This window comes from Thalia democratica, chromosome 8 (genome assembly GCF_965202585.1).
Source record: "Thalia democratica chromosome 8, ktThaDemo2.hap1.1, whole genome shotgun sequence".
Lineage (NCBI taxonomy): Eukaryota > Metazoa > Chordata > Thaliacea > Salpida > Salpidae > Thalia > Thalia democratica.
Genome location: NC_139172.1, coordinates 21,684,213 through 21,699,321, shown reverse-complemented (window position 1 = coordinate 21,699,321; position 15,109 = coordinate 21,684,213). Strand labels below are relative to the sequence as shown.

General features: G+C 24.4%; 1 protein-coding gene across 1 annotated transcript; it reads left to right on the top strand.

Annotated features, from left to right (window-relative positions):
• The first annotated feature begins 10,038 nt into the window (after positions 1–10,038).
• LOC145843004 (uncharacterized) lies at positions 10,039–12,904 on the top strand. The gene is made up of 8 exons (XM_082950474.1): positions 10,039–10,122; positions 10,287–10,329; positions 10,543–10,756; positions 10,929–11,077; positions 11,430–11,613; positions 11,672–11,739; positions 11,912–12,095; positions 12,779–12,904. The coding sequence occupies exons 1-8, from the start codon at positions 10,065–10,067 to the stop codon at positions 12,902–12,904; spliced, it is 1,026 nt and encodes a 341-aa protein (XP_082806600.1). The 5' UTR covers positions 10,039–10,064.
• The last annotated feature ends 2,205 nt before the right edge of the window (positions 12,905–15,109 follow it).

The window sequence follows — 15,109 nt, the reverse complement described above, 5'->3', positions numbered from 1 at the left end:
AGTAGTAAGCACTTAATTTAAATCACTAATATACTTCTATATAGTTCTAAAACTACAGATTATTTTCTTGTTATATAAAAAAACTTATTTATAAACTTAGATGAATTAACGTTTAAAATAATACTAACATTTAAATTTAAATTGTATTCAACTTTTTTACATTTAAATTTATAAAAATTATAAAAATAAACTTTTTGATAAACAATTAAGTAAAATAAATGTAATACCAGAGTTTACATTAGTTGTCATTTTATAGATAGGTAGCTTTCTGATACTTTATTGTGTTTAACAACAATTCAGAGTTTCCACTTTTTGAGGCAAAAAGCCAGCCTGAATAACTTAAAACTAGCCTCAGATAAATTTAGCTGAGTCAGCATAAGTCTTTGAGAAACTTACTGTAACTAATGGTTAGAATGCTAAAAAATTAAACAATGATAAAAAACAAAAAAGTTTATTTGTGCAGAAAAAAATAAATTTTAAGTCAAAAATAAGTGACTTAAGCTTGAAAAAACTGCTAAAAAAGCCTATTTTTTGAAACAATTTGAAAATGTTTAACACTAGCCTGAGTTGGTTTGAGTTTTTCTTAAGTATTATACTAGCCTGAGTATGTGGCAAACCCGGAAAATATCAAAGTAAATAAGCTTTGGTGATTAGTAAAACTAAGATAGTTTCATTTAATCTTCTAATTAAAATAAAACTAATATACACAGTAAAGTGTTAATAATAAGTATAAAGTTGCAGTCTTACATATATTTATACTTTTACAATGATATGCCCAATAAATTATTAGGGATATTGCTTTCAAAAGGAACACATTATATTTTAGAACCCTCTAAAAACTTTTCAAGAATCTCAGAACTATTGAATTCTGTTTCTAACAACTGGATAAAAGTGCTAAACCAAACTTTTTAATTTTTATTTAGAAACTTAAAACAATTTATTTTTCAATCCTGTGTCACTTAATTAAATAAAAGAGTAAGCTCCATGAAAGATTTTTTGTTTCTATGTTAATAAAAATATATTATAAACAGAGTTTACTTTTCTTACTTTTAAATTTAAATTATATTTTTTGTTATTATTATTTCTTTCAAACTTTATGAAATGGAATGATTACTCATTTTAATATCTAAATAGATAAATCAAGTTAAAAAATACTTTTCATATTGAAACATATTGTTTAAATTATTGCATAACATAAGATTCAATACACACAGTTTTATATACCATATAATAGTCTGCCTCTTATGATAAAATAGTCCTGAATTTTTAGGAACTTTTAATTTTTATCTCAAGTCGATCTATCCTTTTTTTGTAAAATAGACAGTTTTCAAAGTTTTCTAATTTGGTTATGGTTCAACAGAAGGTGATGAGGCTTTTTAATATTGTAATCATTTTCACAACAGATTTTTTTATATATTTAGCTTATTTAGTATAATAATGTAAAAAAAAAAACATATGTAATACATAACTGTTCAAAGTATAAGTTTAATTGTTTGCTAACAAAAGATCCTAGTGAAGTAACTTAACTGGAATATAAATAAATAACAGTTATACATTCCTCACTACTTCACTGCAAGTACCTGGAGGATCTCTTAATGATGTTTGTTGACAGAACCCAGTTGAAGTGTGTTGATTCGTTAGCACACAGAAACATATGTTGGTAGAATAAAGGAAGATTACTATTTAATACATATTAACTGATATAATAGATGTCTTTTTAACAGAACCATTGATGTTTTTTTTAATGGAAAATTTAGTTTTAAAAATGTTATTAACTATCTATCTTTAAGTTGTTACTGTTATAAATATTTATTTCCTAATATTTCTAAATGTGCTGCATTTTAATCACTTTAATACATATAATCAACTATTTGTAGTGCTAAAAACATATCTGCTAGTTTTTAATGAGTTGTTACACAACAACTCAGGCATAAAACCAAAATTTAAAACAAGCAAACTTTATTTCAATATTCTGAACTCTTTTTTTTTAATTTTAGAAATCTAAAGAGTTTTCTTACCATATGTACCTTTTGGAACATCAAATATTAATTCAAAATTGTTAAGATGTCATTTAGGCTCTAAGTTGATGAGTTTTTCACATCTTTTGTCTACTGCTTTGACTCACATAGGAAATTGAAGTTTAAAACTAAGTTTTTTAGGGTTCATGTGCTAAATTTTTTTTTTAATTAGCCTGAAATTTTTTTAAAGTAAGGAAAATCTCCTTTAGAAGTCATTTTAAGTGTTAGGGGGGCCTTAATTAGTAAGTGATAAAATTTTTAAATATTAATCAGGGTTGCCACTTGTTTTTTAATTTTTATTTTCAGGTTTTCCAAATTTCATCCAGGTTTTTGAAAGCACATAATTTTTTGATAACTTTTAGTAGTAAGTTACTATTTAGTTAAAAAAAACTTACATCTAAAAAAGTCTACTTATTTTTTTTTCTTAGTTTGAACATGTTATCTTTTATTAATTCTTGTTAAACTATTTTATTAAATGACTATTTGATATTTTAAAAGTTGCAATAAAAAGTTAAAACATTATGTTTTTCTAAACAAGAACTAAGTCCTAGAAGTAAGTGCTAGAACTGAAATAAAACTTAAAAAGTATGCAGAACTAAAATCTGTTATAACTTACTATTTTTCTTTGATTTCTACTTGATTCTATGTGTAAAAAAGTAACCAACAGGACTTAAGTTGTAGGTAAAGATAACATAAAAATAAAAAACAACTTTTACCTTTAAGAAAATTTAAATCCTTATATCTAAAAGTAATTTTTTTAAACAATTTTAATCCTAGAGAAAGATACTTGAGAATGTTTTGAATAAAAAGATACTTAATTATTTTAAATTAAATAGGAAACTAGTTATAAAAAGTAAAAACTGTTAACAAATAAAACTTTACAATAAAACTATAACTAGATAAATGTACTTAGAAATTAAAACACCAACTGAGCTCTGAAAAACATGGCTGGTGTAAACAGCTAAGCTGTTGAATTAAACTGTAATTTTTTATAAATTTTCATAATTATGAAGTATATAATCTATTCAAAACAAAATAATAAGATTCTAAAATAATTTTAGAGATTCAACAAAAGGTTTTTAGCATTTGTTTTAACAAATATTGAATAATTTTGCCATTAATAATTAAATTTATATTTAGAAATAAATTCACACTTTAATAAGATTTACTCAAGAAAAATAATAAGTTTCCTAAATTTCTTTTTTTTTATTCAGAAGTTTTCAAGCTTTTGAAATAACATAAACTGGAATTCTAAAATTTTTGAGCAAAAAAACTGATTTAGCATGACTTGGCCTGATGCACACCCACACTGTCATAGAATTTAAAACTCATTTAAATTAAGTGCATCAATAGCATATTCTTATAGTTTTGAATCAACAAGTGTGAAGTTAGCTTGGTAAATTTTTTTAAGAAATTTAAAATATGCCCAAACTTTAGATCCAATTATTTCCTTATCTTAATAGCTAATTATTTTCTTTTTTAGAGAGTGGTCCTTTGTCTTTAATATACAAAAAAAAATCATTAGATTAAGGCTTGACTTTTAGTGTAGGGCCCCTTAAAAAAGTGAGTTTTTTATCAATTTTTAATTAGCTGTAAATATTTAAAAAAAAAAATTTCTTTTAATATTCATATTTATTAGTAAATAAATTCTGTACAACATTTTTTTTTTCGAACTGTTAATATTTTGTACTATTTAGCCTTTTTCTAGATTTCTTAATTCCTAATTTAACTTATTTTTTTGTTTTTAATTTGAGCTAAGTAAAAATTGACAACAAAACTCATATTTTGTACTGTTTGGCCTTATTCGAGAATTAGGGAAAAAAAGTGTTGTACAGAATTTATTTACTAAAAAATATGGATATTAAAAGAAAAAAAAAGTTGTTATTTATTTTTGTTTTTAATTTGAGCTAAGTAAAATTGATAAAAAAACTTATTTTTTCTAAGGGGCCCCACACTAAAAGTCAAGCCCCAATTGTATGGATTTTTTTTTTTGTATATTTAAGACAAACGACCGCTCTCTAAAATAAAAAGTTCTTATTTAGCTTTTAGCTGTTAAGATAAGGAAAATAATTGGATCTAAATTGGACATTTTTAGATAATTCTTGAAAACTTTACCAATCTAACTTAACACTCGTTTTGAATCAATATATGTGTATACGCTTCGTTAAACAAACTACTTAAACCTTCAACATTTAAGTATTTGTAAAATATGTTGATATTTTTATTCAATGTAAACCAAAAATATGATATCTACAAAGCAAAACGAATCGTTAAAGATTTTTTTTGTCTGAATTTAATAAGAACTGTAAGCTCCATTATATTTTTATGAAAATTAGTTGTTATATATAGAAGGACCAAAAAAACTCAGTTGAGTTTTAAAATCAAAAAAAAAAGTTTTTATGTTTTTATTCCATCTAAAAAAAAACAAAAATGTGGTATCTACAAAGCAAGACGAATCGTTAAAGATGTTTTTTGTCTAAATTGAACTAGAACTGTAAGCTTCATTAATTTTTTACGAAACTTAGTTGTTTTATATAGAATAAACAAGAAAAAACTTAGTTTTACTTTGATAAAAATAAAATTGAGGTTTAAATTCAATATAAACCAAAAATGTGTTATCTACGAAAAAAGATAAATCGTTTAAGATGTTTTTTTGTTTGATTTGAATAAAAATTGTAAGCTCCATAAATTTTTTTTACGCAAACTTGTTTATAGCAAATTAGTGTTTAAAAATGCGAATATCTGATTTTGAATATTTGCAAAACTTCAGCTTACTGCTGCAAACATATATTCAAAAATGTTTATAAAAAAAAAAAAAAAAATTTAATTCTAAAAAAAATTGAAACTCTTTGGTTGATATTTTAATTAATAAAATCTACTTTTTACAAAGTCAAAAGATATAGAGAGGTGAGCTAGCATTTAAAACAAATTTTAAATAAAAAATATACAATAAACCTAATTTGTGAAATATTCAAATTTTAGTTTTTGAATTTTTTAGAATTCTAAAATGCGTAACAAAACGAGAGTGCATAACCTCATAAGTGCGTAAAGATGCGAGAGATTACTGTATCGAATTGGAACCATATTTAATAAAAACAAACAAACGTATAAGAAGTAATTTCAAAAAAAGTTATTACATAACAAATATTTTTCAAACAATGCTATATTTTACATTGTTTAATATAATTACGCTAAAATTGAATGCCTTACAAACAAAACACAAATTAACAAAAAAATAAATTAGACATTTCATAATTTAATTTTTTACAAAAAAAAAAGCTTTGCACAGTAAAAAGCATTAGGATTGAGAAAATTCTAGTTTAAAGATTTATATATTAATGCTTGCTGAGTGTAGCTGAGTTTGCTTTCACTATGTGAACATAACCAGAAGACTTCTGTATTTAGCTTCACTGGGATTTTTATTTGAATTACTTAAACTTAAAAACACTTTATTTAAAAAAAAATAGACTAGCGTTAGACATTATTAACAATTTTTATAAAAACTATAGTTACGACTCTCAGGAATAAGTTAATTTTGGTAAATTAGAACTGCACGAACTTAGCTTAATTCAATTAAAGTATTACGTTTTGTTTTGTAAAGTTCAAGTTTTCTAATTTATAGTCAAATTTTTATAATACTTGTTATTATTTTTATAAAAAGCTCTTAACTTTTAGAAAAATTTATAATGAACGTTTAGTTTTGCTCTTTTAAATAGTTTTAAATATATATATGTCATTCTTTTGTTTTTTGATTCTCAATTGTGAATGTTATCAAATACTAAAAGTATAAAAACAATTTATTAGTTAATAGAATAAAAATTTAACTCAATTTACACTAACCTACTACTCTTAATTTTCTATTTAAACAATTTAATTCTAGTACCAATAGTTCACACTAAAATATACAAACTTTTTTGCACAAAATGTTATCGTTAGCAGAATTGCCACTGTTTTAATTTGACTAGCAGAAAATACTTGAGCTTGACTTTTTATTTTCTGTTAAGTAAAAGTGATTTGTAAGATTTTTTAACGGAACCTCATTTGATAATAAATTGTTCAATTTTAAAATTGGAAACACTATGTTGTTGGGCAAACTTGTTAACAACAAATAAACTGTTTACAAATTTTACTAAAGGAAATTTTAAATTGGTTGCTATAACGACATGTCATCAGCTAGCTTAGTCATTTAAGCTGAGAACTGGAGAGTGTGAACTTACTTGTTGCAGGTGGAATTGGAAAATGAGAGTTGATTGCCATCCAGTAAACTCATCTACTTTTGTGAACAGTGTGTTGATAGTTAAAACTTTATAATAGTTTATTTAAAATGTTGTTGCTTTTCTTTGATCCTAAGTTTCGTTAGTGTAATATTTGACCAACTTCATTACTTTATCTATTTTTGATAACACTAATTTAAAATTTTATAAGAGTTTATATAAATTAATTGATTTTTAAAACCTGAGTCTTTTAGCGTGATATTTGTCTAAACCTACTATTTTATTCATTTTAAGTATTTATATTTATTTTGAGTTGGTTTACTTTTGAATTTTTAGTATATAAAAATATGTTAATTAACTTTTACAAATATGTTATATTTATTGCAGTTTTTTTCATAAACAGCATATACATTTATCCCAACTATTATGTATTCTATACTAAACCTAATCATACTTATTATATAGTTTTTATCAGGGGCGTGTTTTGACTGGTTTCTTGTTACCTGTGAACCCTATGAAAAATAAAAGAAAAAAGAATAAAATATTCTTAGAATATCACTAAAAACTCTGTTTATTGACTTTGTTTTGGTTATTTGATAAACTTTGAATAATGAATGTTGAATTTATAACACTGAAAGATAAAAAACTTCCTTAAAAAAATTCTCTTTTTTGTCCAGCTAAAATAAATTTTAAATAAAATTTTAATTGTGACGTCATAATTGGTGAAAGTTTTAAAGTAGCACTTTTTTTCTAGGAAACTTTTTACTAAGATGCTCTTAATTCCCAATATAACTTGTTACTTAGTATAAATAACTTTTGATACAGTAGTGTTTTTGAACTAGTAAGTACAATTTTACTTAAAAAATGTCTAATATAATCACTAAAGTTTTTTTTTACCAAGTTGGTTGTATATAATAATGTTGTGTGAAGCTTTTGTACTTTAAAATTTATATATTTTGTTTATGTGTCAACCAACTGGGTTTAAACCTTGAAAAGTTCAGTTAGGAGAGTTTTAAGATTATCTTTAGACCACCGGGCTATTTATTCTTTTATCATTTAATGGTATTTTGATATTTTTTATTTAAGTTGTTTTATTTTTGTATATCTGTTGGCCACAAAGTTGGTTCTTGATTTATTGAATTTTTTTACTCAGAGAGATTACAAAATCATTATTAGAATTCCTGCACAATCAGGCAAACATTTAATTATAATTTAGAGATATTTTTATTTTGTTGTAAAAGTCTAAACATTTTTTGGTAATTACCTAGGATGATGTTGCACCAATATCAAACTGAAATTATATTGTGTTTAAATCTTTTTGAACCATAATTTTAGGCTTTAAATCAATATTTTAAGCCTTATATGATTATTCTAAAATTATACTGCGTTTTAAACAAGCTATATAAATACATATTTAGAATTAAATTCATTTGTTAAAAACTAAAATGGTTAATTGATTTTATTTTACAGTATAGAAATGTATATAAGTTATTGTATCATTTGCTTTATTTCAAAAATAGAAGAAATTAAATTTATAAGTTTTATTGATTTATGATAAGTAAGTCTTATTTATGTATTTATAAAATATATTTTAAAGCCTAAATTAAGGTTTAAAACAACATTGAATTTAATATAATTTCAGCTTGATATTGGTGCGACATCATCCTAGGTAATTACCCATTTTTTTAGTAAAATTTCAATTTTTATAGATTAAATTAATTGAAAAAATGTTTTTATTATAAACATAATTTTTTCCGGCTCTTTTAGTTTCAATTTATCTAAATTTAATACAGTATAATAAATAAAAATATATAATGTCTTTACATTACTAATTATATGTCTTTTTTTTAAGCAGAAAAAAAAATTTTAAACACAGAGTTTTTCGGCTAAATATTGCGTACTTAACTGGTAGAGCATACCTAAGAAATGCGTACTTAAGCGGGAAATTAAGAACAAAAAAAATTGTGAATCCCCTTTGAAAAAAGTCTAAACACGCCCCTGGTTTTTATTCAACTAAATTTTCAACTATAACAAAATAATATATCTCGTTTCGTTAGTTCAAACCTAGACAATATGATACAAACTCTAGCAAAGAGTACTCGCATTTAGGGCCAAAGATTTCTTAGCAAACGCTTAAGCCCCCTCCCCTTCTTAATAAATCGTTGGAAGTTGGCGAGCCAACAACCTCTGGTTTCAATTTCTTTTTTTAGGCAACCTTATTGTCATAACTGCGCAAGGTTTGAGAAAAAAATAATTTACAGAGTTATATTTTATGAAATAACAAAACTAAAACCAAGATTAGAGTTTATATTTTTTGTTACTGCATCAAGCCTTGAAAAAATAAAAGGTTGGCTAGTTTAGTCAATACTACTATGAAAATTACTACGTGGAATAATTGACGAAACATTTTAGAGAATAGCAGTAGCCTGGTATTGAAAATTACTTTTACTTATTTCTTATGAAGCATTTTATTAAACAGAGCTTTAAAATTTTTGATGGCTAAGTCAAAGCAGTTTACTTTTTTATTTGTAACTAAAGAAAATAAACTAAGAAAAATCTAGAGGCTGCTGCAAATGATAAATCGTTTAAGATGTTTTTTGTTTTAATAAAAATTGTAAGCTCCATTAATATTTTTTACGCAAACTTGTTTATAGCGAATAAGTGTTCAAAAATGCGAATATCTGATTATGAATATCTGCAAAACTTCAACTTACTGCTGCAAATATATATTCAAAAATATTTATAAAAACTACAAATTGTTTTTTTATTCTAAAAAAAAATATTGAAATTTTTTGGTTTATATGTTAATTGATTAAATCTTATTTTTTAATAACATTCAAATTTTTTGAAATTTTCACTCTAGTTTTTTTCATGATAAAAATGTTTACAAGTACTTAATTTCGTTTATCTATATCTTATATTTAGTGAATTTGCTTTAAAATATAAATTTATAAAAAACACATATGAACTTAAAGACTAAAATACCTATGTTGATAACTATTAGTCGGTTAGAAAATTATAATTGCATAGGTTTAATATAAGAAGTGTAAGAAAAAAAAAATAATAGTTCTTGATTTTGATAAAAGTCAAGGTATCAAAATAAAAGTATAAAAAAAATAAAATTTAATGTTCTAAAAACTAGTTTAACTAGTGTTAAAGTTTAACGCAAACAAAAGATTCCTCAGCGTATCAAACTTGTTAATAGCCTTTGAAAAATATATTACACAGTTTAAACTTTTTTAAAGCATAAAAATTTATAAACAACAGCAAATTTTAAGCGTTAAGCTTGTATACTGTTTGTGTTTAAAGCAGGAAGTCCGGATGTATAAATCACTTTACCGGAATTGTTTTAGAGCTTAAAACGTTAAATTTTAAACTGACAGAATCAATTTCAACAACATCTGTGAGATGTTTTTAGTGTGAAGTAAAATTTAAACTTGAAGTTTTGTATTTTACTTTTACATATTAATCGTGTATGAAATTTTAGTGGTAGAAGTTTAAGGTGTCAAGTTATGTTTTACAAATATATAAATATTTTTATAACTTATAGTTTAATAAATTGTCTAATCTAATGATGTTTTACAAAAACAAAATATTTGTACTTTAGAGGACTAAAAATTATGTGGATCTAGTGCTTTTTATGAGTGTTAAGCAAAATATGTTCTTGAGATTTAAAACAAGTTTGGTTGAACATTAAGTAGAGCTTTCAATATAAGTATAAAATAATTCACAAGAACAAAATTTAAAAACCTAGTTTTTTACCAATAAAATATAATAGAACCCGTTTAACAAAAACTTTTTATGCAGTATTGATAAAAATAATTAAGATACAATGTGCAACTATTTAGTGCTTATTTGTTTACTTCTGTTTACAATTTCTAATTGTCATGGTAAGTAACAAAAATTTTTAAGTATTTGAGTTTAATGAAAATTTAGACATAGTAAAATAAAGAGTGACGTTTTTGTTAAAATAGTTAGTATGATAGCTTATAAAAATTTATTATGTAAGGCTAAATTCTTACTGTTGTATTATTACAAAAAAAAATTTCTAAAGGTCAAACGATCACTGCAACTTGTGGAAACAACATCACTATAAGGTAAGCTTAGATATTTTTTGAAATAATGAGAAAAAGAACAATATATCTTTAGTACTTTTAAAATTTTGTTTATTTTAACAAAGCTAGCAGCATAACAATTCTAACACACATAGAATTACTTTTCAAAGTATGGAAGTTTATCAAAAAAGTCTTATAATTTAATAACTTAGCCTTATTATTACTTTGAAAATAATGCCTACGACAAAATTGCAGTGTGGTACCTGATGCAGATTTCCCTGTTGGAAGCATTGATGCATGGGCTAATGCATCGGGTTTAGTATTAGGGACTACACAGTATTGCGATCCCAGCGGAGTGGCACCTGCTACAGAATGCGAGTTCACTGAAAACTCAGGGACTTATGAAATTGAAATTGAGGATTTTGACTCTTGCGGTATTTCATCAGTGTATAAAAGTTCTGAAGATTATGTCAGTACAAATTAAAAATAAAACTTTTTTTATTGTAAATGTGCTATATGTACTTTTATATCAACATATATTTAAATTTAAAAATTGGTTATTATGCATTTTACTTTTAAGTTATACATTTTCTTTAGTTATTTTAAAAACTTAAAACTTGATACCATAAAAAATCTTACAGACTGAAATAACCATGCTTGTTTCAAGAGTTCCACATATGAACTCAACCGTAATTAGAAGATCAGAATGTGGAACATTTTCAGTGATTTGTCGATATAACAAGACATTAGAAAATGTCACTTACGACACTTCTGTGAATATAACTACACAGTAAGTTTACAATTAGCATAGCAAATGTTCAGTCAGAAGTTTTAGAAAAAGTTGCAAAAATGTTTTTTTCTTAAAAAGGATAGTTTTATAATTGTACTTATTCAATAACTCTTGTTTAAAATACTTATATTGTTATATTAATAACTTATAAAATTAAAATTAACGATAAGATCAATACTTTTGCTAAACATACTACATATTCATCTAATTAAGTCACAAGGTATTGTTCTTGTAGTAATATATGCTTAAGATAATTCCATTTTGTTCAAATATAGCTGCTTAAAATAAACTTTAGTACATATCTTAATACACAATGCAAAATGATCAACATATGTTTTTTTAAATTCAACAGTCCTTACGTAGGAACAAATCTAACTGAAAACGCAACAGCTGTTATTGAACTTCATTTAGTTTCTACTGCACCAGATGGTACTACCGCAACTAGCGATGTAGCTACTGGTACAGTTTACAATTTGACAGATACAATTTACGTTGAAGCAAATATAGTAAATAATACAGATAAATTTGTGGCAACGGTTAGTTTATAAAAATTAAAAAAAATTTTCAACAATATCATATTTATCCTTTTTTTAGTTGTACAACTGCTATGCATCTAAAACCGACGATTACGACGATGATTACGAGCTGATTGACAGTGCTGGGTTAGAAATAATTTTATATTGAGTTATCTTAAGTACACAAAGTCAAATTTTATTTTGAAAATGTGTTCGTGTAGTTTTGTTTTTGGTTAAAACAAAATGTTTTTTTTAAACATGATTTTAAATCTTAACTCTGTTTTCATAATCTGTAAATAACATTAATAAAAAACAACAGCTGTGCCAACGCCGCAGATGGTACAGTAGAAATTGGTGATGGTAACCTTCCAGTTACTCCTTACTCGTTTCCCTATTTTGAATTTGAGGCTTTTGTGTGGACGAGTTTGGAGCATACAATTTACCTCCAATGTGATATCGATATGTGTTTAGATGATGACACGGACTGTGAGAATGATATGACAGTAAGTTATTACTTTCAATGTGATAGACTATAGTTTTATTAAGTTCTGTACACTGCCTAACTAACTATCGGACACTAAACTGAACTTCTTTAAGATGTACCGGAAAAGAAGCAAAACATAATAAAAACTCTTAGAATAATTAATGACGTTTTTATTTAATCATTTATAACAAAGTAAGAAATCTAAATTAAAACTAATATAATATTTACTTAACTTTAGCATCTTTATGTTTACAATTGACCTAAATGCGACTATCAATTGTTAAACTTGGGTCCGTTTTTGAAGCAAAAGTGTTTGCCCTAATATTTGCTAAATCATCAAATAATTTACTTTTTTTTATACTTATACCCTTAACCCTAACCCATCTTACCCAAAATACTTTTATTTTATTTATTTATACCCTTATTAACCCTAAATAAAGTTTTAAATAAGTTTTAGTTGAAAAGTGCTTCTAATTAGGTTTTTAAACTAGTGCTTACTAAACGGTTATCATTAAAACTAAGCTTATATGTTTTTATTAATTTTAAATAATTTTAAAAAATTTTGTTATTGCAAATCCTTTTTTTGAATCGGACTCGCCGAATAGAGAACATGCCTACCCCAAGTAGGATTATAATTAAAATGATATTTTTAGAAACTAGGTTTTAAAAAGATCGTTAAAATAATTTTTTTTAATCTTTCAGATATGTCAGAGTAAAAAGAGGAACCGATTTAGAAGAAGAAGTAGCAGTTTAAAAACACGCACAGTAAAATCCGGACCAATCAATGTACAAAATGTGCTATCAAAAGTACAGTTTTCGGAAGAATAGATCTTGATTTTAATTACTAAGTCGCAAATATTGAAGTTATATGACAGTACTTCTAATAAACTATATATAAATCTGTTTGAACTTATGGTTTTAAAGTTATAAAATAAAAACTTTTATAAAGTTAGATAATAAATTTAACTATTTTAAGCTAACTGCATTGAGTAATCCGTACGAAAATTATTTAAACTACCGGAACAAAAAGAAGAAAAAGTTAAACGATTTATTATAAATATTTTTCAGCAAAACAAGTTATGCTTATCCGTTTTTGAAAAAAGCACAACATAGTGAGGTGTAAAGTTTAAAACAATTTGTTTTTTATAAAAGTTTTCATTCAAAGAAAAAACATAGTTTGTTTTGTGAAAATAAATTTTTGAACTTAACAAGATATCATCAAAAGTATTAACTATTTTTACGGGATCACCTACATATGCATTACAAAATATTAATAATAAATTAAATAAAAGTTTTTCATTACTTTCATAATTAAGCTCAATAAGTCGTCAGTTTTAGTTTCAATTCATGTCTTTAAGCTATATAATTTATAACATTGAAAATTTTTGGTTTAAAACTAAGCTCTATCATTTGTGTATGTTTTGTAGCTCAAACTAAATGTACAAAAATAATGTATTTTTTTGTACATTAATTAATTTATTCTATTAAATACTATACTCTTAACTTTTTTTAACTTTAAAACATTTTGTACGAATGATCACTACAGCTTACGTTTTGGGCAAATCAGTTTATTAACTTTAGCTGGTAAAGTTTAGATAAATAAAGTTGAGTTGAGTATAGTAAGCTTTTCTTACTAATAAAAAAGACAATTTGAAATTTAACTTAGCATTAATATTATCATCAATAAAGTATTTCTGTGCACAAGTTTTTAATAAGAAATAAACAGAAATGTACATTTTAATGTAAATACCATTTCTAAAACTTTTTTCAATAAACTTTTGTTTCATTAAAGCATTGTAATGAAACATAATATAAGTATAACAGTTTTTTGTGTTTTGAAATAAAAAGAACTAATTGTTTCTTAGTAGCTTATTCTTTTACAGAAGTAGTAAGAAAATATTTAGCAAGATTTTATTTAACAAACTTCAAAGCAAAAAATATTTTTTTTAGTAAAATTTCATAAGATTTTATTCGTTATCTTAAAATTTATAAGTTATAAAACACATGAAGGCTTATTTTAAATATAAACGCTAAAAAAAAGCTTGTAAATAATGTTATTTTTGTTTTTAAGCTTTTAATAGTTAATATGCGTATTTTTTTGTTTTATAAACTAATAAGTCACAAATATGTTTAATAAATATTTGTCTGTAAAAGTAAAAGTAATTTTGATTATAAATCAATTACCGATTGGTTTACTGATTGGGTTCGCATCTATAACTTCTTTCGATTTTAAGTTAAGTAAACTTTAGTTGAAGATAAGTTTGAAATTTAGTAACGGTTTTTAATTTACTGACTCTATTTTATAAACTTGAACAAAATAAAAAACAAAATACAATGTAAAAATTTTAATCATATTGAATAGTCTAATCCAGTGGTCGTCAAGGTGTACACTGGTGCACACTAGTGTACACAAAACATTTTTGGGTGCGCGAAATTTTGAGATTTCAAAAAAAAAACATTGAGTTAGATTAAGTATGTAGTTATTATTAAATAAAGTACTTAAATAATACTGAGCTGGGGATTATTTAGTAATTGTGAAGAAGTGTTCAATTAATGAGTCTGTAAGACAAAGCCATATAACTAAAATATCATTGTGAAAATAAGGTAAAACAAATAAAGAGGTCAATTAAAAAAAGTATCTAATAAAAAGTTTCAGCTTCATTTGTTAAGTGGTTTGCATGTAAATACAAACAGAGTCATGACTTTTAGGGAGAAATGCACTAATAAAAGTGTTTACGTAGTCCCACCACTAGTGGCGCTTATTAATATTCGATCTTGGGATGCACAGATTTATTTTTTGCAGCTTGGTGTACACAGAATTTGATTAGCTTGACGACCACTGGTTTAAACAATAATCGATGTTGTTCAATAGATGTATCATATGCCATTACTACTAAAAAATTTTGTACTAATGAATTTTTTTTATTAATTTAAAAATTTTCTGTACCTTATTACCCAAAATGCATCCAAGCCATAAAAGCCTAAGTTATTTAAACTATTATCATTTGTTTATTCAAGTTAGTACAAAAAATT